Consider the following 26,255-nt stretch of genomic DNA (forward strand, 5'->3'; position numbering starts at 1 on the left):
TTAGTAGAGACAGGGTTTCACGGAGTTGGCCAGGATAGTCTCGATCTCCTGACCTCGTGACCGCCTGCCTCGACCTTCCAAAGTGCTGGGATTACAGGCATGAGCCACCATGCCCAGCCAACATATTGGTATATTGAAGCTCATTAAATGAGTTCCACTGCCCCATTCTTTCTGATGATGGAATTAGATTAAATTTGTCAAACTGCAATATAAAGTACCTACTTTATATATGAATATCAGTCAATTAGTTACCACGTGCACAGTTCACCAAGTTTACTAGACAATTAAGTGGTCTCTGCTCCCTGAGTTTATTTCTTAAAAAATATAGGCTTAACTTAAAGACCTAAGTATATAGTTAGCATAGGACAGAAACTGTAAAGGTACACCTAGAAAAACCCATGTAACATAAGAAATCAAACATCCAAAACTTACACACATGTTATTTGTATCCATAGTAACAGGATTATTTATAATACAATGACATATTTTAGGTAAGATCACAGAAATTTCGAGCTGGTCTTTAATTTATAGGTGATCTCCTTCAAACCTAGAAGCCTAGTAAATGACTTACTAAAAGTAATGACCTAAGTTGATAGCAGTCAGGGTTTTTGGAACTCATGAATCCTAGCTCCTTATTGAATGTTCTTGTCACTATATCATTCTGACTTCTAGAGTTGAAATGAAATTATAGAGGGGGGATGCATTGGATTAACTTTGGGAAATCTTTGTAAGCCTAAACTTCAAATTAAACTGCAGAAGGTAAGAGAATGAGTGTTTCAAATATATTTATACCAGATGTATTAAAGAACAGTATCATGAACTGATTTAGGTACCCACTTTGATCAGTCTCAGATTTGTCTCTGTTCTCATTACTAATAACCTTGACTTTGTTCAAATGCAAATCCAATTGCTATGCCTACAGTAGTAGCACTTCTCAAGTAACTCCATACCCGTTTGCCGCTGTCTCATTCACATTGTAGGCAGAGCCTTCTTTTATGTGCAGGTTAACTTAAGATATTTTTATCAGTTCCTGTTTCCTAATAAATTAGTGTTTATAGCAACAGAAAAATTGTTGAAGCCTTTGTTGTACTTTAGAAAGTAAGTTCATTTAATTTGTCAATACACATCATGTAATGAAGTTTTATTTTTATTAAGGACCCAAATTCCTTGTGATTACTTAAGGAAAACTGCTGTTGCTTCATGATTGCCCAAAATTTCGAAGAAATCTCTTCAAAGACTTCTTCAGTAGTCCAAATTATATGTTAAAATATTCTTTTCTGCTTAGCTCTTACTTTACAAATACAACCAATGACCATGGCCATCTAAGCACAGCGTAGGCTGAACAGGGACATTTGCAAAGGTGAATATAACTATATTGGAATTCATTAAGAATTAATTTCTTGCTAGTTTATGGGAGAAAATAATACATAAGTTGTTGCTATTTCCTATTTGTAGAACACCTAATCTTGTTTTCCACCTAATGTGAGAATAGTTAACCATTTACAGTATTAATATGAGAAAGCACCAAATAAATTTAGGTACTTTCTAACACTCAGTAATGGCACGAAGGGGTGGCTTCAGAGAGTTTTATCATAGCCCTCCTCGTCCTCATCAGCTCCCTGATGTTCACCTCAAATAAATGCAGTTTGGGTGGGGAAAGCATGCTTGCTTTGCTTGCTGAGCTTCAAGACACTTTCCCCAGCTCCCACTTCTAACTAGATGGTCACTGGATTTCCCCCTATATAGAAATCTTAAGCCACTGCTCTTCATTCCTTCCACTTCTAAAATAAAATTGTACTAGTATTGGACTATGTTCCTTATTCGTAATAAATTTGTAAATAGCCTGGCAACCTATTGGGGGTCTATTTACATGATGAGTCCTTTTCTGGATTAAGAGGTTGAAGTGAAGAAACGTTTTTCTTTTGGAATTTCAGCATTCCATGGTCATTCAGTTTCTGCAGGTTAGCTTGTGACATTTTGGCACTGGGTGCCCGTAAACTTAAACTTGCAATGTGCAGAGTAGGAATTCCTTACTACCTTCTTGGGCCTGAGTGAGTCTTGGTGCCTAAAACTGAGTTTGATGTATATGGGCTAAAATGTGGTGTAAGAGTGAGTGACAGGAATTGTTCATTTCTATTGCTGCAGTAGTCATCGGAGCCCTTAGGAACTGCTATTTTCATTCCTTTGTTTAATCACAATGTCAGTCGTCTAATTAAAATGATACCATATATATGGTGTTTTTAAACTTTCAAATATTTAGTCTGGCCTACATTCAAGCATAGCTTCTCAGACTGGGTGCTACAAACAGGTTACAACCATGCCTCAGCCTGCAAAGTGTTCAGAGAAGCTTCCAGGCCAGTGAGTTCTGGTTTCAAGCATCTTGTCCAGTGAACCTGGTATGCCCCACAACTTTAAATTGTTATTTTACTGTGAAATGTAAAAGGTTGGGAAGCATAGTATTAAAGACAGCTAGGATTTTTAAAGTTTAATTTTATGCTAGCCATCAGCAAGAACAGGAGGAAACATAGTAATTTTTGTTACAATTTTGTGCCCACTAAGCACAGGAAAAAAGATTTAAAAATCTACCATTTCTTCATATACACACTGAATCAAGACCCTCTGTCAAGTAATGCCTGTCCACTTCAACTGGGCAAAAAATGTTACCCTTTTTTTTGGTGGAAATTCTATGACGTATTATGTCTAGTGTTTTTTTTTTCTCTCCTCAAAAGCATGACCTTTTAGATAACAACCCTCTGATAGAAATAGTAAGCATTACTTAGATTTTTAATATACAATCTTGTTTCTTATGACTTCGTATTTGACTTCATCACTACTTTTGTTAGTGGATGCATCCATTAAGCATAAGCATGCTGCCCTACTCTCCATCTTGGAAACTAAGATTGGCTGTGAATATTAAACAGATGCATGTAAAGTTTCATAAATTTAGAGTACCTAAGCAGTCAGTGACAATATGCATTACATATTGTGTGGCTAACAAAGGGAAGAAGGAAAGTGATTTAGAAGAGAAGACTAAAGAAAGATCATTTGTAAATATTTTTCTTCCTCCTTTACACAGTAGAAAGATTCCTAAAAATGTATGACTACTGTAAATAATGTAAATACTACTTACATTATGTTAGTGTTAAATGAACCAAGACAGTGATTTCCAGATGTTATTGATATATCTAGGCCATTGATATGCTTTGGAAAGACTTACAGGTGTTTCTGTGCATTCTGCAGGTTTACGAATCACCCTACTAATGGTTCTTGTATTTTACAGAAACTCTGTTAATGCATCCTGAGTAAAATTATCATGTATTGTATGACAGAACTGTACATTTTATTATCTCCTGATTTATCTTTATACAAGATTAGATTTGGGGATATTATTTTTTAAGCTAATATTTTGGTGGACAAGTTTTAGTCATTCATGCTCAGCAAAACGACGTTTTAGGATGGTGAGAGAAGACAAAGTAATTGATAGAAGAATGTGGACACTACTTCAAAATAACTGGGAAATTATGAGGCTGGGCACAGTAGCTCAAGCTTGTAATCTCAGCACTTTGGGAGGCAGAGGTGGGAGGACTGTTTGAACTCAGGAGTTCGGGACCAGCCTGGGCAACATGGCAAAATACCATCTCTTAAAAAAAAAAAAAAGAAACAAACAAACAAAAACTAGCAGGGCGTGGTAGTGGTGCACGCCTGTGTACTTAGGAGGCTGAGGTGGGAGGATCAATTGAGCCTGGGAGGTTGAGGCTGCAGTGAGCTGTGATTGTGCCACTGTACTCCAGCCTAGGCAACAGAACGAGACCCTGTCTCAAAAATAAGAAAATTATAAAATATTTGTGTTTTGTTTTTTTGAGACAGGATTTCACTCTGTCACCCAGGCTGGAGTGCAGTGGCACCATCTCTGCATATTACAACCTCCCCACACACCTCGGGCTCAAGTAACCCTCCTGCTTCAGCCTCCAGAGTAGCTGGCACCACAAGTGCATACCACCACGCACAGCTAATCTTTTGTATTATTGGTAGAGACAGGGTTTCACCATGTTTCCCAGGCTGGTCTTGAACTCCTGAGCTCAAGCGATCTGCCTGCCTCATCCTCTCAAATTGGGATTACAGGCATGAGCCACTGTGCCTAGCCTGTGTTTTGTTACTTAAAATAAATTATTGCATATTGAAAAGTATTTTTAATGTAGTCATTGAGCCAACAGAAATGTTTTATGGGGTTCCACTCTTGAACTTTGTTCTTTTCTTTAAAATACAGTGTTGTTTAGAAGAGCCCACATCATGACAATTTACAAATAAGCCATTAAACTCTTCATGTTTTAAGAAAAGATGAGTTCATTTATTCAATTCTTATGGTATGTTAAGTTTGCATTTAGCATCTCATTTCTCAAAACTATCACATTGGATTGTTACTGTTATTTACTTTTGTTTTATAGATGAAATTGAAGCACGTAGAAATTAATAATTTGCCCAAGGTCACACAGTGAATAAGGGATAAAGCTCAAATTTTAATATGAACCCTCTGACTTGAACCCATAGTCTTATCCATTTTGCTCTCTACTGCCTCCCAGGCAGTATGCTACCAGTCCCCATGGCCATGACCCTTACCCCATCTCTCTCAATCATCCCTTAGGCTTATCTTGTTTCTTACTATATCATTGTAATTTTTTTAAAAGCTAATTTATAAAACAAGTAGGGTAACCAGCTGTCTTGGTTTGCCCAGGACTGCCCAGTTATAGCACTACACGTCCTGCATTCTTTGAAACCCCTCAGTTCTGGGCAAACTGGGAGTTAGTCACCCTCAGCCTATTCCTTACCCAAACCTATCCTTGCATCTCATTTCATTCTTCTTCTCACAACCATGATCTGAGGCTCAGAGATGAGATATGAGGTTACAGAATTAGATGCAAGTCAGAATTTTACACACACACACACACACAGAGCTTGGTATTAAAAAGCAGTGTTTATACATTTTGGTTTTTCTGTATCCAGCCACTTCAAAAATAGCTTTGTCAAAACGTGGAGAAATAGTGCATCCTGTCTGTCATGTTTCCATGAAGACTTTCCCATGCATACAAAGCATGTGAGGAATATTGGCACATTACACACCAAACTAGATGGGAATGGAATGGTGTAAAAAGTACATTCACATTTTGTTCAATATTTTGTATTATTTGGAATTTTTACAAGAATTGTTAATGTATTAGTAAAAGAGTATTCACTAAAGATCTTCAGCATTTTATATATTATATTTATATATTAAGCATATTTTTAAAAATTAATAACAGGGCATATACATTTTTATTCAGTAAAACAACAGAAGCTTTAGTATGTACTTAATGTTTCTCATTATGGCAAAGTGGGAGGGAGGAAGAAGAGAGGTTGTTTGAAAGAGGCGGAAAAAAGAGAGAAACCAGAGGCTGAGAAGAGACAGACCAAGGCAGAAAGAGAAAATAGGACAGTTGAAGACTCTTGATGTTTCTGATTGGTTTCAATATACAAGACTTATTGTCATTTGTGCAAATTGGGTTTGGTTTCTAGGTTCTGGCTGGTAGAGAAACAGGAAGATACAAGATAACTGAGTTTGGATAAAATAAAAAATTTTAATTTGGTCGGGCATGGTGGCTCATGCCTGTAATCCCAGAACTTTGAGAGGCTGAGGTGGGTGGATTGCTTGAACCCAGGAGGTCAAGACCAACTTGGGCAGCAAAATGAGACCTTGTCACTATAAAAAAAATAAGAAATTAGCCAGGCATGGTGGCACGTGCCCGTGTTCCCAGCCATTCAGGAGGCTGAGGTGGCTTGAGCCGCTGAGGCAGAGGTTGTGGTGAGCTGTGATTGCACCACTGCACTCCAGTTTGGGTGGCAGAGTGAGACTCTGTCTCAAAAAAGAAAATTTTTTTTAAAGGTTCAGCAGTATATTTTATGGGTTCATTCAGCTTTCTGTAGAAAAAAATTGAAGCCAGACTTACCTCTGTGAGATATGCTATACATGAAATGTATATCAAGCATTTGGTTTAGTTAGATGACACATTGAAGTACTATAAAAAAGGACTTTTGTCTGTTCTGATCTTTGCTTCAGTGAACACAACTTGCCTAACTGTATTTAGTGTCTGGTTTATAAGACATTTGACAATATGGCAGAGAGTATGATAACTCTCTGCCATATCAGTTTAGAACATAAACTGATATGTTTATGTTCTAAAGTAGAGATCTGTTTTAAATTTGATATTAACTTCGGAGTCCAGGTACATTCTTTCAAATGTCATCACATTAAGGAGTAGAATAAGAATCTGTTCCTCAAATAAAAGTTAACTATCATTTATCCTGTTAATATACTTTTCACATTTTGTATATTTTTTCAGTATGACAGAAGAAATACCTTTAGGTTGTGTCTACATGACTAGGCAAAGTTTTATGGGCCCTGAATACATAAGGCTGTATGATCACAACTCAGAACTCATCTGTATCTTTGTTTGATGATAATCATAATCTTAGGTTCAAATTAGCTCGAGGGGAACTGGCTGGTTACATTGTTATTTCTAATTGTGTTGGCTTTGCACAAATTCCTCCTCTCTTACATTTCATAATTTTCCACTTGAGGCACATGATCCTGTTACTTGGTTAAATCTTTAAGATTTTCTTTGGTCTTTTGAATTAATGGGTTCAAGGAGGGTCCAACTTTATAACATTTATGCTATATATTTTTATTAACTGTTGAATGTTTGACTTTGATATTCTTTTTCTTTTTATGTTTAAAAGGGTTGGTATTTCTTTATTACAAAGAACTGCAAAAGAGGATATCGCCTTACCTTACAAAATAAGATTTAGGTTTGATTTACAAGCACCACCAAAAAACATTTCTGTAAGTGAATATTTTATAATAGCAATAGATTCCCAGGAGAAATTGTTGAAAACCATCTGTATATATCTAGAAGAAGATGCTCATCTCTTTGGGATTGTTTAGATCACATTTTCTTTTTTTAAAAAAAGAGGATTGATGTTTGCTTTGAAAAGTTGATTAGGCTTTAATTTCAGAACTTACAAAATAATGGCTCTTAAAGCTATATCACTTATTCCCATCGGTTTAAAAATAGATAATTTTATCATCATGAAGTATTTGATAAAACATGTTTCTTTTTACACGTGAAGCAACAGAGTTTGTAAGTACTGAACGTTCTATTAGATACAACTATGTCTTGTTTCCAAAATACCTTACTCAGCATTCAGTAGTTTTTTAAAATGGTATTTTTGTGTTGTTGAAGACTATAGAACAAATTATGTCATTTTTCTTAATACACAGTTGGAGAATCTAATGCTGGACAAAGATGGCCACATAAAAATTACAGATTTTGGACTTTGCAAAGAAGGGATCACAGATGCAGCCACCATGAAGACATTCTGTGGCACTCCAGAATATCTGGCACCAGAGGTAGGCTTCGGTTCCATTAATAGGAAAGTAACATTGACATAATGATTTGCAAAGTAAACCATTTAAGCATTAAAAGTTAACTGTAGTACCTACTACTTTTATCTATATTTCAACCTGAATCAAAATTTTTTGGCTCTTAATTTGTTATAATTGGATATTGTAGGATCAAGAATATACTGAAATTAAATTTTATAAACCATAAGCACAAAGGTACTAGCTATAGTCAGTTAAATCAATTTTTATTTCTTGGCCATATCCATTTTATCTTGGCTATACCCATTTTGATTCATTTATTAAAATAGAATAATTGATTTCAGCAAGAGTATTTATATTTATAAACCATCTTGGACTTTCCTTAGAAACAACAGTGATTTTTAATTTATAGTACTGTGGGTTTATTTAAAATTATTTTATTGGGAAAATTATTGAAATGACAGTAGCTACATTTTGGAATTTATGTCAGAGGAAGCTCCAAACTGGTAACTTCCCTGTGCTAAGGGTTCCACAATAATTTATTAATTTGTTTACTCAACAAATATTTATTGTGTATCTGCTGTATATCAGGTACTTTTCTGGATGATGTGGTTACAGGCGCAACACAGAAAAGGATCCTAGTCTCAGGGAACTTAACTTTCAGTGGAGGGAGACAGAATAAAAATAAATAAATAACATAATGTCTTAAGTTTCATAAACAAACAAACAAAAAAGCAAGATTAAATGTAAGGGTGTGGTGTGGCTGTTGTAGATGGTGTTCCAGTTACTAATGCTGTGTAACAAACCACCCTAATACTTACCAGTGGAAAACAACCATTTTATATAAAATAATGGATTTTCTGAATCAGGAATGCAAATGGGCACAGCAAGGATAGCTAGTTTATGCTCCACTATGTATGAGGTCTCAGCTTGAAAGACTTTACAGTGAGAGCATGATTCTGTGGCTGGAGACTGGAGTCATCAGGAAGCATCTTCACTCACATGTCCGACAGTTCTGCTGCCTGTCCACTGGTACCTTATTTGGGCTGTTGGCAGGAACACTTATATGTAGCCCTTCTCTCCATGAGTCTGGACTTCCTCATAATGACAATTTCAATGCAGTCAGACTTCTTTGGCTCTGAGCCCTAAAAGCAAATGTCCTGGGGAACACGTTAGAAGCTGCATGGTGCCTTTGTTTCCACCTGGTAAACCATCAAGACTATTAACTTTTTAAAAACTTGATTTCACAGATATTTTTATAATTGGAGTACAATTCATATGCCATAAAACTTACTCTTTTAAAATACACACTTTGGTGATTTTTAATATGTTCACAGAGTTGTACAACTATCATCGCTGTCCAATTCCAGAATATTTTCATCACTCCAGCAAGAAACCCCATACCTGTTAGCTCCTCATTCTTCCTTCCCCCACAGGCAACCACTGATCTGCTTTTTGTCTTTATAGATTTACCTATTGTAGACATTTCATACAAATGGAATCATACAGTATGGAGTCTTCTGTGACTGGCTTCTTTCACTTAGCATAAAATTCAGTGTTCCTCCCTGTTTTAGCATGTTATACTTATTTCATTCCTTTTTATGGCTGGATAATATTCCATTATATGGATATACCACATTTTGTTTATTTGTTCAGCAGCTGATGTACATTGGGTTGCACCCATTTTTTGGCTAGTATGAATAATGCTGCTGCTATGAACATTTGTTTATGCATCTCCTTTTATGGCCTATTTTCAGAAGTCACACAACATCATTTCTGTCATACCCTTACTCCCTGAAGCAGTTGTAAGCCTGCACAGGTTTAAGTGGTAGAGACAGAGACCACACCTTTACATTACAGAAGAGCATGTGAGATGGGAGATACTGCCGCAGCCATCTTTGAAAAATAACATCTTTCACAGATACTATGTTCAGGGAAAGTGATGGTTGATGGAAAGTGATGGTACCTATTGCAAAGGTAAAAGGGAAGAGCTTTCCAAAGAGAGCAGCTGGTGCTCCATTTCCCCTCAAACTCCAATACAGCTATTGTGGCTATAGGCAAATAGGGAGGTGTTAATATTTGATGTGTGAGGGTAACTATTTAATGAGCATCTACTATGTGCCACCTGCTGTGTAAGTGCATTACATCTATTATTTCATTTAACATTTGGAATAATCTTTGATGATAGATAGCAAATACAATTTTTTAAAGGTGAGGGATCATAAGATCAGAATATTTAAATGTTATCTGTACACAGCTAAGAGGTGGTAGAAGTGTAATGAAGATTCTAATTAGTGTGTCTGACTATAAAGCCCACTTTTACTTTTTAAACTACATACGTCCTGGCCTCAAAAAATCCTAATTTGAAGACCACTTATAAATATAAATAATCGTAATTTTTAAATGAATGCTTTGTAAATGCCCAACAGGAAAAGGTAATCAAAAGAAATTAGGAAGTAAAATAAATCCCCAATGATACTAGCATTCCTTAAACATAAAGTAACTCATGCTGGTCTATTATTCTAATAGTTCTTTTCAACTAGGGATTACATTTACATTTCAACAATGTTAAGTTATTGTAAATAAGTGCTACTATTTAAAATACAATAAATTTCATACTATTATTTTCTTGCCAAAAATATAATTTTCTCTCTTTAAAAATTTGTAGTTTAGAATTCTCTGTTTTTGTGGTTGAATTAGGTAAAACTTTAGTAACACTGTTTCTTGTTTAATCAAATAAAATATTTTCTAGAATAGAATTGTTTTTATAAATGTCACAAAAAATTATTTGTTTCTCTGGAGTTCAGTTACCCCTGCTATAAATTTGCAATGGAAGAAGATATGCCATATTTAGAATAACAAAATTAATTGTGTCACAATTAGGGTAAATTATTTCTGAAGAAGATGAATACATCTCATTTAAGAAGCAGATGATCTGAGAAACAAATATATTATTTCCTATGCAATGTCATCAACTGAAGAACAAATTAAGAATCTAATGCAAGAAGAGTCCACTTGTTTCTGAATGGAAAGTTTATAGTTGCCACAAAATTATCAGTTTCTCTTTAAAGACAAGAAAACATTTCTGTATACCTTTTTTAATACTTCAAAAGTCTGGTCTTTAAAAACAGTTTATATACCCGTCCTTGGTGGATACACATTGATTCATAATTCAAATCTGGACACCATGTTTTTATAGGGAAGAGTGATTATTGTTGTTATTATTTGAGTATGAGAAATCTTGAAACAACTTACGAAATTGTAACTTTTATATTTTAAATGTCGTGTCACATATTGCATTTTTAAACTTTGACTGTGTTTACCCTTAAAAAAATAAGAATTTAATTCCTTTATTCTGGTCTTCAGCGTGGACCATTTTACTGAGGGACACTCATTCATTCATCAAAGAATTACTTATTGAATATTAAGTATCAGACATTACATTAGGTACTGGGAATACAGCGGTGGTAGAAGATGTTTTTGCCCTCAAGTGGCTTGCTGTTCACTAAGGTGATAAGGCATGGAAAACAATTATTACTGTGCAAGAAAATAACTGCTTTACTGTTCCATCCAGTGGAGTGGAAGGAAAAGGAAAAGTGCTTAAGCCTGCAGGGAGGGCCCGGCAGTGGAAAAGGGGAAGCAGGAAGAGAGGAGGCTGGACACATAGATAGGGATTGAAATGTAACAGAGTTTTAGATTTGATCCTGTGGGCTAGGGAAAATCACTTGTGAATTGAGAGCAAGGCGATACTGTGATCAGATTTACATGGTCAGTGTTAGGGAGGGATTGGCAGGAGCTGAAGCCAGCCTCTTCCTTTTACCTCAGATGGTGTCTCTCACTTTTTTTGGACCTTGAAATTTCTAGTACATTACCATTATTAATGCTGGGCTTTTCATGACAGTACTAGAAGTAGTAGTTGTGTATCAAATCTGTAGTACATTCTTGACTACTGCTTCTCTTGTGAATGACTCACGGTCAACATTTTCCCCTCTGTCTTTACAGAAGATTTGTTTACACATTATGTAGGAATCTTGCTGCAACCTATACTTCATCTAGCAATAGTGTTCCTTCGGCTTTTACGTTGTTTTAATCTGGTATAAAGACAGGTGAAGGGTATTTTGAAGATACTTCACAAAAAGTGTTAGAAATCAGTTTAAAGCCAGTTTATTAAATGTCCAATGTCAGATACATGGCAGGTTTTAAAATAAACTTAAGTTTTAAGTGAACTTAATTTGTTTCTTATGGCAAATTAGAAAAACATAAAACTTACAGTATAAATATGCCATTTGTTGAAAAAAGAATATTTTTAAGGTATTTGTTCTCTTATCTCTTTTGATGAAGAATGCAGCTTACAGTGCAGTTTTCCAACTTGGGAAGCATTTAACAATACTGTTAATGTAGAAAAGGCTAGTTTTTGTTTTGTGTTTTTAACAGGTTACAGTGGTTCAGTTCTAGCTGGCATATGCACTATGCATTTAGTGTGCTACATCTTGAAAACTGCATTTGTATGTATAGTTTTAAATGAATGTACTTTTGCTCTTTTGTACATTAGAAGGAAATAAACTTATAGTAAATTATGGACCATATGATATCTTGAGGGGATTTTGTTTTTATAATCTGTGCTGTATTTTCACACCTAGAAATTATAAAAGAAATTAGAAATCACATATAAACTCTTACTGTTAAATTTTATTATTTGATTTGGCTCCTATTGAATCCAAACCATTTTATGCAGTGCTAATTATTTAGAGTCTCAGCTTTGCTCTTGAGTTAGCAGTACCTGATCCACTTTCCAACTGTAAAACAGTTTGAAAATCAAATGTAGCTTACATGCAAGACCCAACAAAATTAAAAGTGTTAAGTGCGTTTTGGCAGTTCACTTTTATTATGCCCAGTCCTCAAATGTACCAGCAGATAATCATCTCAATGTTAGTTATTTTTCACATGCTTATGTGATCACACAAAAAGTACATGCTAAAAAGAAGCAGATGGTGACAGATGGGGAAGGTTGAATAAGGTGGTTTTGGAAACCTAGAGAAATGCACTTCTGTAATAGTGTAAAAATAAAAATTATTTGATAATCAAGTTAGAACTAACAAAGATTGCAAAAATGACTTGATTGTTGGGAAATATATCTAGCTGTGCTTGCTATTGAGAAAAAAATGCATATAATTTTATTTCATCTAAATGTAAAATGATTTGTGTTTCCAGTGGCTGAAGTGCAGTATTTGATGCATTCTTTTTAGTTTTTTAGAACCCCATTCTTAGAAAACATTTCGCTTGCCAAAATTTTCCTGATTTTTTCTTTGAAACCTACTATCTTTAATATCTTGCATATAATGTAACATTTTTAAAATAGCTGAAATAGATGAGAATATTTTGACAACTATTTTGATACAAAGATTTGCTCAAAGTCATTGTGTTAGCTCATAGTACAAATGGAGATTAAATTCTATATAAATTAAAAATCAAAGATATATATTAACTTCCACAAAAGGTAGTAAAGGCAGTGCCAGGGCATGGGCTAGTGTTGTAGGTGTGGGAAATAGTTAGAAGCTAACTTGCTTGAAATGTATTAAACAGAATTTTCTTTATTTTAAATCCAACAAAGAATAAATGTAAAATATGTCATTTTGTGGGTGCTGCCAATGTTGTTTTTAGGAGATCTGAAGAGAAATGAATGAGGCTAAAGTTACATATGTTTGCACATTTAATCTGTAGGTAAAAATAGTAGCACATGTAGTTACATTCTGATTAGTCTTTGCACAAAGTCCTACTATATTCCAGCAGATTGTAAAACTAGTCTTAGAATCTCTATGCTTTTTGTGAAAAGAAAGAGTTGTTTTAGTAGCTTTTCTAAAATTGTGGACAACCCTAACATTTTATTTACTTATTGATAATTCATATGATATCTATCCACCTGGGGTAATTTTGAAAACCTTCATCTTCCTGGGAATTCAGAAAAGATCTCATCACCATGATTAAAGGGAACATTAAAGGAGTAGAGGGATGAGTTCAGATAGAAGCTGTCTGCTCTATAGTTAGAATTCATGTTTAGGAACTTCTAACTCTCATATGAGTTGGCTTACTATTTAGTTGAATATATTTAATTTCTTTCTATAGTATGTTGCTATTTTATATGATTTTCTGGGTAATATTAAAAGCCATTCCATTTTATCTCATAATTGGACATTGTTTAAATATGAACTAAAATGGAATTAACGCCTCTCAATGTTTATAAGTGGCATCTTTTACTTACTTAGAGGTCTGTCAGTTCTTAAAGTAGCTATTTTTCGCCCTATCTTCTTTTCAGTGTTATATGGTCTTTTGGCTTTAACAGAATATTTGCATTCAGTACTTTGGTGTGATTCTAGTTTAAGCATGAAGTTTAATTTTAAATTCTCTGTACCATGAGAACATATACAAAACTAACCCTAACTGGAAACACTGGTGATTACCTATAGTATTTTACAATGGCTATTGTTACTTGGGTTACGAAGGCTCAGTTTCTTGGAATCCCATAATGTCTATTGCTTCAGAATAAAAAAGAAGTATAGAAATCTCTTGGAAGATATGTGTAAGTATGATCTAATCATCATTATTGTATCCATTTAGCCTTTCTCTTGTCGAAGGATTTTTCCTGTGCTAGCCAGAGTTGGCTTTTGAAAATACGATGTTAACTGTATACAAGTATTTGTGTGTGCTAGGAGAGGTGGCCATAAAGCGTACAGCATTCTAATTCATAGCAAATGGCATTGACAGTTGCTGTCACTTAAGAACTATTAAAGCAGTTGAGAAATAGTTATAAAATATATATTTATGAAGAAAATACCAAGCAACTGTAGAATTTATAATCTTATGTATTGAAATGGATACTTTTCCTGAAGCTGCAGTTTACTTTAAAATCTGAATGAGAAGATTTATAGATCTTTTTTTCTTAGCCCATACCTGTGATGTTAAGAATATCTGAAGGGCTCCCATAAATGATAAATGATATAGATGTATGTTTAGGTATAAAACACACATCTATCAGTTACCTGAAATGTAAGGCTACCAGAAAAAACATTTTTTTTTGAATTAGTGGTAAGTTGGTTCATCCAAGTTCGCAGTTTACTTTCACAGCATAGGTGTGCAGACAGTTTGTTTAGATGTTTAATTTTTTCCCCCATCTGTTCTGTCAGGATTATTGATTGAGCAGTAAGCCACTCCAGGGCATACATAGCCTCCTTATAATTGCTTGCCTTGGGTGCATTGTGTGGCCTGGTGGGCAAGCTGAGAGAGGGGTCCCTTTAACCTCCTAGTAAATCCTCCTGGTAAACGAATATTGGAATGAATAGTTTTTTTTTTGTTTTGAAAAAGCCCATTAGCCAAATAAATATTTACATTAGTAACTTGAATTGGTAGTATCATTTAAAAATATATAGTTTCTCATTCAATATCATTCTTTGAAATTAATAACAATTCAAGAACTAATGTGTTTTAACTCACCTGGCTGTTTTATAAATGTTAAGTGTCTTCATCAAATATTGATCAAATATTTCCAGGATATTTAATGTTAATTTGTATCTGCTGTAACCTCCTTGAGTCTTAGGTTTTATCGTATCATAAAGTAAAGCAGTTTCTGGCTCCTATTAGAAATACAGCCTTGTTTTCTAGACTTTGTGCTCTGTTTAAGTTTTCATTTGATGTGACCTCTCATCATTTTTTAACAATTACATTTTTTTGATGTTCCAAATCTCCTCTTTCATCTCTGTTTGGGCATTTGTGTTAAAGGTAGGTATAACGTACAACTACATCTGTGGTTACAAAGGACTGTAGGGGTAGAGGAAATACCAAATGTCTGCTTTCCTATTTAAAGTTTGGGTTTCAATTACAAGTCAGTAATGTTGGTTTTATGGAAAGGAGACAGAAGTTTATTTCTTCAAGATAAATCTTTCACTGGATTTTTTCAGGAGCATATTTTGATCTGCATTTATATCCAAATTATATGAGAAATTACCTTTTAATGAAGTTGAAATATGCTCTACCATTGTTGTACCTGTCCATTATACCACTGTTTATCATACCTTTCAGCCAGCCCTCACAATAACCATGAAATAAATTAGCCTTTTAGCTAGAAAAAAATTATCAGAGGTAGCCAGAAAGAATTTGCAATCCTTAAGTTAAAAAAATGTAAATTTTATATGTTATGTATTTATAGAATAATAAGTGCTTTGAGTAGAGGGAGAAAAATTATCTTCTTAAAATAATGTGAAAGAGGTTATTGGATTCGAATTGGTTAATTTGGCTGTGGGATTTCCAGAGTATTTAAAAGTATTGTGTTTTGAAATAATTTAGATTCAGGAAAGAGAAAGGATATTGTTTTAATAGTGGGAACATATGTATCCACATGTAGGATACTGTAATCATTATTTATGTATGTTTCATCTTATAGCTGTTTGGAGATAGGATTTGGACAAAAATCTTTCTAATTGGTAGTGAAGTCTCTTAGGTAAAGAGGGATTTTAGTTGTTAGGGTGTTTTCTCCTCAGCATTGCTTAAGTTTACATGTCAGGAAGACAATACGTTACATCAGTTTTGTTCAATACAAAGTAATACGGCAAACAGCTCTAATTATAGCATTATGTATCTGTAGATCAATTAAGGCACGTATGTTCAGAGGCAAAATCACTTATTTTAAGAATCGATATTCATTTTACAAAGCTAAATAAAATGTATTCTATTTTATCAAACAGATTTTTTTACAATGCAGTTTTATTTTTCAGTTGCTTATTTCTCTTCAAAAATAAAACCCCCCTTTTTTATGTACTCACTTTCCCTTCTGGCTGCAAACCAGGTATTTAAACAAAAATAAAGGATTGCCAGTTTTGCCAGCTGGGGATGAGAACCCGGCTGGTGAAATGTGGGTTCGGGAGGCAGTTAATCCAGCTTTTATGCTTTTTATGGTTTTATGAAGAAAAAAGAGGTTAAAAACCACATTTGGCTCCTTTTCGTATATGCCACTGTTGTGTTGGTGTTGTAGGAATGCAGTTAAAGGTTACTTAGATATAAATTTTTGGTTGTTTTTAGTTAAAATCTTGTGTCAATTAGATAAAGGCCCACAAACAGTGCATTGTACTAATGGGCCATGAGATAGATCCTTGAATCATCAAAAGTTAGTGGTATTTTAAAATAATATATGCAGCATTTCCTTTAACGTAAATATGAAGTAGAATTTCTTCTGCTTTTTTAGGTTATTTTTTATTTTCTATTTGTTCTCAAATTACTCATTTCAAACAAGTAAAAATATGACATTCTTTGCGCTAATGATGAAAACTAGAATTTGTTGTTCTTCCAGAAAATGTTTTTTTGTTAGTTTGTGATTTACAAAACATTTCTAGAAAAGCATAGGATCTAAACTTGTGTTCATAGCTTACCAGTGAAGTTTTCAGTTTTTTAGCCGTAAAACAAACACTGATATAATTGAATTAAAAATCTTTTCATAATAGAAATGCTTATTGAATAGATCTTTTAAGTAACATATTTTTTCTTATAAATTATATCCTTTGTCTTTAAATACCCTACCAAAGTGCCTCTCATAGTATTTTTAGGCAATCATAATGTAACTGTCAAAAATATCACCTGTAATTCTGTGAGATTATTGGTAAATTTTAAATAAAAGTCATGTAAGAGTAATCTTCCAGAAGATATTTAATTCGAAGCAAGAAAGTTTGGAACACAAGTACTGCTTTGTCCTTATCAAATTTTCTCCTTTGTAATCGGTTATAAGTGTTTTTAAATTGATAAATTCATATATTTGGTTTTCCTGATCTGGTTTTCCAAAGCTGAGAGGATCAAATAAAATAAGCTTTAAGATTATCAAATATAGTTTTAAAATAAAATATTCAAAGTTGCATATAGATGAGGAATATTCCATTGGATGAAGAACAAATCTGATAAAAAGATAAAACCAAATTTTTCTTGGGGCAAATGGTAGGTTACCATGTTACCATTTGAACAGGTTGCTCCAGCATAGGCAAACGGATACTTTTGTATCATTTCTAACTAAATTTATTTTGCATGTAATATATTTTGGGAAAAATTTAAGGACATATACCACACAGATATTAAGTCCATTTTTTTTTCTGTAACAGGAATTTCTGTTGTGAGGTATAAAGCTGTGGCTATCAAAGTTTATTACAGCTCATACCATAAGCTTTTATATTCACTTTGTCTCTTAAATAGTTCCAGAAAGAGTTGAAACATACAGGGGCATCCAAAGGTTTTTCAAACTTATTTTAATGGTTGTCTTGCCTTGTAGACTTCTCCATTACATTGCCTTTGTTTACTACTGTCTTTCACTGTTTAATTTGTATTACTTAGTTCTTCTTAAGGCAAGAATGTGCAGTGCACGTTATGTGCTCTATAATCAGCACACCCTAGCTCTGAGTTGTTACTTAAAGTCCACATGGGTGGAACCAGAATGAAAAAGTCAGTAGGCCTAAGAAAAAATATGTAAATATGCTAGCTAACGTTTTTCATTTGATCCTTATGTATATTCATGTACTTGGGATTTTTTTTTTGTACGACCTGCCCCTTTTTTTGTACACTGGCCATTTCTGGATATATATTGAATATTTCACGTATTTGATGTGATTTGTATTTTTTGTAGGATGCTTCACAGTTTAAATGTCAAGATCTCAGACTACCTAGGCTTTGAAAGTTAAGATTCATTTTTATGTAAAAAATCTTATGTTTTATGAATAATGCTTTAAAAGTTAACATGTAATAATTAATCTTTTTACTGATTTCACTTTTAGGTGTTAGAAGATAATGACTATGGCCGAGCAGTAGACTGGTGGGGCCTAGGGGTTGTCATGTATGAAATGATGTGTGGGAGGTTACCTTTCTACAACCAGGACCATGAGAAACTTTTTGAATTAATATTAATGGAAGACATTAAATTTCCTCGAACACTCTCTTCAGATGCAAAATCATTGCTTTCAGGGCTCTTGATAAAGGATCCAAATAAACGGTAAGCCTCAAATAACGCTTAGTGAATTACTGATGAATGTGGTTAAAAATTGAGATATGGAAATTAATTCAAATATAACTAACTCCAAGAAGCAATGTATTTGGTGTAGACATCTTCCCACTGAGATCCTGACTTATTTTTAACTGCATAATATAGAACATTTAAAAATTTTTCTCAACTCTTTCCTAACTTGGAAATTTTATGCAGATTTACCAAATAAGGATTTCGAGAGTTTCATTATCCATATTATGAGTGAAAATTTCTTAATTGCTCTGTTACTTGATCTTGTGGGGATAGAAGAATCACTTTTCTTTCTTTCAGTCTCTGGGCCTTTGTATTTCTTATAAAAGGAATAGACCTATTTTTCAATACTCTCCTCCCACCCGCAACCTGTGTTAACATATCTAATTGCCTTTTTTTTTTTTTTTTTTTTTTGAGGCAGAGTCTCACTCTGCCACCCAGGCTGGAGTGCAGTGGTGCGATCTTGACTCACTGCAACCTCTGCTTCCCAGGTTCAAGTGATTTTCCTGCCTCAGCCTCCCGAGTAGCTGGGACTACAGGCACCTCCACCACGCCTGGCTAATTTTTGTGTTTTTAGTAGAGACGGGGTTTTGCCAAGTTGGCCAGGCTAGTCTCGAACTCCCAACCTCAAGTGATCCGCCTGCCTCGGCCTCCCAAAGTGCTGGGATTACAGTCGTGAGCCACCGCACCCGGACTCTAACTGCTTTTTTGTCATTTGAAAATAATCTTTTCTATGCATAGCTGAAAGAGTTGATGGCAAAAAATAATTGTACACACTTTTATTTCTGTTTTTGTAGCTACAGCTATGAATTGAAGAACTCTATGGCTCTTGCTGCTTTGTTCAGTGAGCTACAGTATTTTTTATTCGTTTATACATTCATGTTTATAAATTCATAAATCATATGTGAAATGACTATTAATATTAAAATGTTTCTTAATATGTGTGTTTGTATATGTATATATCTGCCTTCCCATCTAGGTATCTGTGCATATCAGTATTTCTCTGAGTCTACTCATTTGAAGCATAGATGATTTCACAGATTGTTGAATATTTTATAATACCTCACATAGAGTTTTATGAAAATGTTTTATTTATGGTTGATGCTCATATATATATGTATTATATATATATGAGTGGGTTAATGAGTGAATCCCAAAAAGTTGGATTTTTAAGTCTATCTGAGAAATGGTTTTCATTGTATTCTTCTAGCTTTTAACCTTGTAAGGAACATGGCTTTATCTTCAGCAGAAATAAGCACACATAATAAAAGAGATACTGTCTTTTTGCTTTGTGAAGAATCATTCAAGAAACATTTTGTAATCCTAGCTACAGATATTATTTATATGTGTAAAGTGATTTTGTTTTCTTTTTCAGAGCACTTTCACATCTATTAATTCCCTTGCTTTTTCAGTAGCCTTGTTGGGTGGATAGGGGAGATACTATTCTTATTTCCATTTCATTGAGTTGAAAACAAAGGCCCAGAGAGGATTAGGTGATTTATTCAAGGTCTCTCAGAACATTCATGCAGACCAAGAGTAGAAGTCAAGTTTCTTGGTGCCTGTTTGGTATTTCTTATGTATCTTATTTACAATGCAACAATTTCTCAGTTTAAGTTTTGAAATGTATTCTGTTTGATAGCATTCTTTTACAATTAAGTAAGGAGCAGCACCCGATGATAGGTAACTTTAAACAGAGTGGTGACTTTTATCTTTTTTTTTTTTTTTTTTTGAGAGGGAGTCTCGCTCTGTTGTCTGGGCTGGAGTGCAGTGGCGCAATCTTGGCCCACTGCAACCTCCGCCTCCTGGGTTCAAGCAATTCCCCTGCCTCAGCCTCCTGAGTAGCTGGGACTACAGGCGCCTGCCACCACACCTGGCTTTTTTTTTTTTTTTTTTTTTGGTATTTTAGTAGAGATGGGGTTTCACCATGTTGGCCAGGATGGTCTCCATCTCCTGACCTCGTGATCCACCCCCCTCGGCTTTCCAAAGTGCTGGGATTACAGGCGTGAGCCACTGTGTCCAGCCGACTTTTATCTATTTCATTTTTTGGTCTAATATTTGGCTTGGTATTCAAGGCAGTGAATATTTATCTCATCCTTTTCTTATTCCTGCAGGCAACTTTGACCACCCTTTACTTTGTGGCCCTCTTTATATAAGTGGCTAGTAGAACAAAATATACTTGTGGTTTTCATGTGTATGTCTCATTCATTTTTTTTTTATTTGTCAGCCCACTCCATGAATAGCACATAGTCGGTACTTAGGAACTATTGAACGAATGTGAGGCAAATTCTTAGAATGTTAACCGCCTAGTATGTATTAATAGAACAATTCCTAACTGTTTGTTCACCAGGAGGTTGATATTGATCTAATGAGAAGATGCAGTATTTTCAATGATCTAATAATTTCTTTTATAATAGATGTGTCAAGCCCCTCCACTGCTGCATCAAAATACAGAGAATACAAGGATGAGTGAGATGAACCAGTCTCTGCTCTAGATGTTCATAGAATAATTTGGGGCACAAAACATATACTCACAGATGCTCAGGTCAAACTACATACAAAGTACTGTTGAAATTATTGGCTTTGTCTAGGGGATTGGGGGACTTGAGCTGAATCAGAAAGGAGTTTGAATTTGCATTGGCACTCAAGCACAGAAATTTACATGTAGAGTATAGCTAGGATTGCAAAAGAACATGGCATTTGAGAAGTTCAGTGACTAGAGTGTAGAATATGAGTTGGGTGACATTGGGAAATGAAGCTGATGTATTAGATTATAAGGATCTTAGGTTTCTTAGAAAATATTTAATCTTCATTCAGAAGAGGGTGAGATACTGCTTAAGTGTTTAAAGCAAGGGATAGTATAATCAGATTTGTGTCATGAAAAGGTAACTCTGGCAGCTTTGTCATGGACAGATTAGACGAGTGAGGATCCAGGGGCAGGCAGAGCAGTTGAAAGTGTTTATGGGGCCGGGCACAGTGGCTCACGCCTGTAATCCCAGCACTTTGGGAGGCCGAGGCAAGAAGGACACTTGAGGTCGGGAGTTCAAGACCAACCTGGGCACATAGCAAGATTCATCTCTACTAAAAAAAAATAAAATGCTGGGTATGGTGGCACATGCTGTAGTCCCAGCTACTTGGGAGGCTGAGGTGGGAGAATCGCTGGAGCCCAGGAGGTCGAGACTGCAGTGACCCAAGGTGACACCATTGCACCCCAGCCTGGGCAATAGAGTGAGTCCCTGTCTTTTTTTAAAAAAGAGTATGTATGGAATTGTTCAGATAATAGATGGAGTCCTTCCTGAAGCAGTAGTACACAAGTGATAGAGGTTATGATTAACTAGAAACTGTGAGGAAGTAGGAGGAGTTAGGAATCCCTCTGAGGTTTCCAGCTAGGGTGATTAACAGACAGGGTATGCAAACCAAAGAGGCTTGATGGGGCTAGATGTTGATAATAACTTTGGGTACACTGAGTCTGAAGTTTCTATATAAAACCAAGATGGAAATGTCAAGTGAGCAGCTGGAAATAATAGAATGAATGCTTAAAAGAAACACAGTAACTGACTACATGGATTGGGAACCATAACTATATCTAGGAGGTAGCTAGGGCCAAGGCAGTAGTGGCAAGGGTAGTGGAAAAGGAGAAGAGGGCCTAGGACAGAATCTTAGGGAACCTCAGTTTCAGGGGGAGAAAGAAAAGAAAGCTAACAAGGACCTTGAAAAGCCTTTGGAAACATAAGTAACGATAGCATTATAATACACCTCTTCATTTTTTCTACGCAGCTATTTTAAATACTACTGGAATTTTTCTGGTATTTCTTATTGAATTGCTGTTAGTTCTATCCAAGGGTCAACTATCATTTTGCTTTTATTTCGTAGTCTCCATCCTTTCTGTTCATTCTGTTAGCCCCTCCTTTATCTTCTTTTGCGGAGTTGATAGGAAAAGCATGACCTCATGTATTCAGTAACATTAGGAAAATGTGAATTCTGTGATGTTCCTAATAGTAAAGGAATTCGTAGTAGCTGAGGATTTAGTCTGGCATTCTGATACTGGAGTTTAGTATTCTAGACATAAATATCTTACTTCAAAGCATATTTTGTTATTATTTTTGAAGTCTTAAATTGTATATTAGAGAGTCATTGACACTGAAATTTTTGACAGTTTCACACATTGAGGAAGTGTGTTAAAGAATTTCTCCTAGCTTCTAAAATGGAAGTCTGATTGTATTCTCAGACTTTGCATAGTATTCATAGCTGATATTTTAGTTTTATATGTATTTGATAAATATAGAATAAATGCTGGCTATGTTCAAAACCAAAGTATTGCTAGAAAACTTGAGGAGTTACAAAAATGGATAACTAAAGCTGGATTAAAACATTTTATTTACAAAATGATTATGATTCTCCACTCCAACTCCCATCTCAAGTACAATTCAAATGAAAACAGTATTGAAATAAACTACAACATAAGTGTAAGAAAATGCCATGGAGCTTTGATGTTTCTCATGCAGACTATGTTGACGCATGCTTGAAAATATTAAATGCTTTTCAGAAACGTGTTTTGGTGCTTTTGCTTCTCTGGTTCCCCAAGCACAAGCTTAGAATGCCTTTTGGATAATCCAGCACTGATCTTGCCTTCAAAGGAGTTTGCAGTCTCCTGGGAAAGAAACCTACACAACTGAAATAGAATGAAAAAGAGGGCAGGGTCTGAAATGCTGAGCTCTCACTGAACACAGAACTACCAGTCTGAAAATTCCAAATGCAAACATCGAACAGCACTATTATGATCAAACCTAAAAGTCCCATCTCTGGGGTATAGTTCATTTAGAGAATTTTATAAGGATCTGGGAGTTGGAGACCCAGCTGGTGGGAATTATTTATCATCACTAAAGATATTCAGGTATCAGTTGACTGTTTTCCATTTTAATTGTGTGTCAAAGGATACTAGGTCCTTCCCAGTCATGTGTTTCTTAAATGTAATAACCAGAATTCATTAGAATTATATAATTATAAATGATTTCTGACCTACGATGGCTTGACAATTTTTTGACTTTATGATGGTGCGAAACTGATGCATATTTAGTATGCTCCTCAACTAATGATGGAATTGCATCCAGATAAACCCATCTTAAGTTGAAATGTGGGCTTATCTAGACATAACCCATCGTTAAGTTTAGGAGCATCTGTATTTGTTTTCTATGACCTATTTGGTTTTCTTCCAACCCAGTGGTGTTTTGGAGTTAGCATATACCAGCTCTCAAGAACCAACTGTTAAATTTTCACCAATTTTGTGAGCTGGTTGTATATTATAGTCATTACTAAAAATTATATAAATTTACTAATTAAGAATAGGAAAATCAAAGGTCATAAATACTAAAAACTCATTACTCCTTAATTTGTTATGTTTCACTGTTATCTGTATTTTTGAGATTAGTTATGTCTGCTGTATCTGTTTGGACATAATATATAATGGTTTGCTACTATGCATCTCTTCCTGCCTACATGTTCAGTGACATCTTATTGGTAGCTCGAAACTGGCCACAGTGGAAGAATTTATACCGCCAGAATTGGCAAATACTATGAGTTGGGGCTGGAGTTACTGTTTTGTTGACTGTTTAGACTTAAGAGAAAATATTAATAATGCAGATTCATTACATTGTAAATAGCACCAAAAATTGAGTCTTCTTCAACCATCCCAAAGTTACTAACCATTTAGCAAAGAAGTCACTCACATAACTGACAAGTGAAGTTCTGAAGTCTCCATTGTATCACTTTCAGCTTTGACTTTAACATAAACAAAAATGTCAACCAATATTCATGTTGGAACTAATCGTAAGTTTCATCCATTAGTGGCTTTGGAGTACAGCAGAAATTAACAAGTTTTCTGTGAGAATCAGGTGACTAATTTACAATACACAACATTGTATGTTTTATGATCTTTGTAAATTTTGTGTTTTGCATTCTTTATATCAGTAAAATTTAAATTTATATGTCTGGGGTGTGGTGGTGGCTAGGTCAGGCAAGGTTTGGTCCCAGCAGCTCCATGGCTGCTCTGCTCTGAGCACCTGGTATCTACTGTGCCTTTGAAAAAAAAAAGAAAAAAAATTATATTTGTATAAATGCATGATTGCTCACAGAGAGCTGGTTGTTAAGCACTTACCAGCACATATCATTTCTAATAATGAACAAGTCCAAATAAAGCCTACTATATAAAATTCAGATTTAAATAGGTTTATTTTATCTTCCTTTCCTTGTTCTTTTCCCCTTTTCCTCCTGTTCTTCCTATTTCTCACTTTCAGTTCTTTTATGCTTAGTAATATGTACTATATTAAACTGAATAAGCCAGAAAACACTGAAATTTCTTTACCTATTATTAGTCCATTTTCATTCTGCTATGAAGAAATACCTGAGACTGCATAATTTATAAAGAAAAAGGGGTTTATTGGACTTACAGTTCCACATGTCTGGGGAGGCCTCACAATCATGGCAGAAGGTGAAGGAGGAGCAGAGGCACATCTTACAGGGCGGCAGGCAAGGGCATGTGCAGGGGAATCGCCCTTTATGAAACCATCAGATCTCATGAGACTTATTGACTATCATGAGAACAGCATGGGAAAAACCTGCCCCCATGATTCAGTTACCTCCCACCTGGTCCCTCCCATGACACATGGGGATTATGGGAGCTACAGTTCAAGATGAGATTTGGGTGGAGACACAGCCAAACCATATTCCTATGTTGTTTCTAACCCTTGCAGTGACCCACCAGCAAACGTTATCATTCCCCACTCTGCAGATGAGAAAACTGAGGTTAAGCCTCTTTTCTGTTGTCACACATCTCATAAGTGCCAGAAATGATTGCCTCTTCCAGATCTATCTCTAAAGCCTCTGCTCTTTTCCAAATACCATACTGTTCTGAAGCTAGTTCTTATAAGCATATTAGGAAAAATAGATCTTATAGCAAAAGCTTTTTACTTTTAGAGCTATTTATCCCAAGAACTGTTTATTACACAGAAAATTACACTTTCACAAAACATTTTTTGTTATGCTTTGAGCTTATGTAAATGTTTTATACTTACTTAATTTTATTTCTGTTCTCGTAGCCTTGGTGGAGGACCAGATGATGCAAAAGAAATTATGAGACACAGTTTCTTCTCTGGAGTAAACTGGCAAGATGTATATGATAAAAAGGTAAGATTTCTTTATGGCATAGTGTGTATATATTTTGGCTGCACTGCTAAAATGAATTTATAGCAAAAATATTTTAAGTGAATAAAAGTTAATGATGTAATGATACTTTCCATTTTACCGACATTTAAGTGATTATTGAACTTCTGTGCACAAAATTTTACTCATGATTTTGACTCCCCAAATGCCTCTTGAGATTTTGCTCAACATGATCACAGAATGTATTTTTCTATTTTTTCCCATAATAATTTGTTTGCCTCTCATTATTTCTTTAATTTTAGTAAAGATACCAAGTGTTAATTTTTCTTTAAGAAAACTAGTTAAAATTTTTTAATTTGCCCTTATGTCTTTAATTTTAAAGTGAACACTTCAGATTCATTTATACAAATCCTTGTTTTAAAAGGAATTTAAAGAAATTTGTTTTTAATATTTAATGAAGGTAGTAAACACAGTGTCTTATTTTGGACTTCTCTGTCATTTGAAACAGAACTTTATTGCCCACAAAATTAATACTACTAGGCCAGGCATGGTGGCTCATGCCTGTGATCCCAGCACTTTGGGAGGCTGAGGTGGGAGGATCACTTGAGGCCAGGAGTTTGAGACCAGCATGGGCAACACAGTGAGACCCCA

The 26,255-nt window shown here is 34.9% G+C and overlaps 1 protein-coding gene and 1 long non-coding RNA gene across 6 annotated transcripts in view; one reads left to right on the forward strand and one right to left on the reverse strand.

The window, feature by feature from the left end:
• Positions 1 to 26,255, forward strand: part of AKT3 (AKT serine/threonine kinase 3) — a 344,485-nt gene that overhangs the window by 273,101 nt on the left and 45,129 nt on the right. For all 5 annotated transcript variants that reach the window (XM_063707276.1, XM_055380781.2, XM_055380779.2 and 2 more), the window contains 3 exons: positions 7,313 to 7,441; positions 18,214 to 18,428; positions 25,541 to 25,628. In XM_063707276.1, coding sequence (XP_063563346.1) covers positions 7,313 to 7,441; positions 18,214 to 18,428; positions 25,541 to 25,628 — 432 coding nt within the window. The remainder of the gene's footprint in view (positions 1 to 7,312; positions 7,442 to 18,213; positions 18,429 to 25,540; positions 25,629 to 26,255) is intronic.
• On the reverse strand, positions 21,704 to 25,609 carry LOC134758683 (uncharacterized). The gene is made up of 2 exons (XR_010134125.1): positions 25,517 to 25,609; positions 21,704 to 24,521 (listed from the first exon to the last, which is right to left on the reverse strand). It is a non-coding gene; the product is annotated as an uncharacterized lncRNA (long non-coding RNA).

The sequence above is a fragment of the Gorilla gorilla genome, chromosome 1 (assembly GCF_029281585.2).
Source record: "Gorilla gorilla gorilla isolate KB3781 chromosome 1, NHGRI_mGorGor1-v2.1_pri, whole genome shotgun sequence".
Lineage (NCBI taxonomy): Eukaryota > Metazoa > Chordata > Mammalia > Primates > Hominidae > Gorilla > Gorilla gorilla.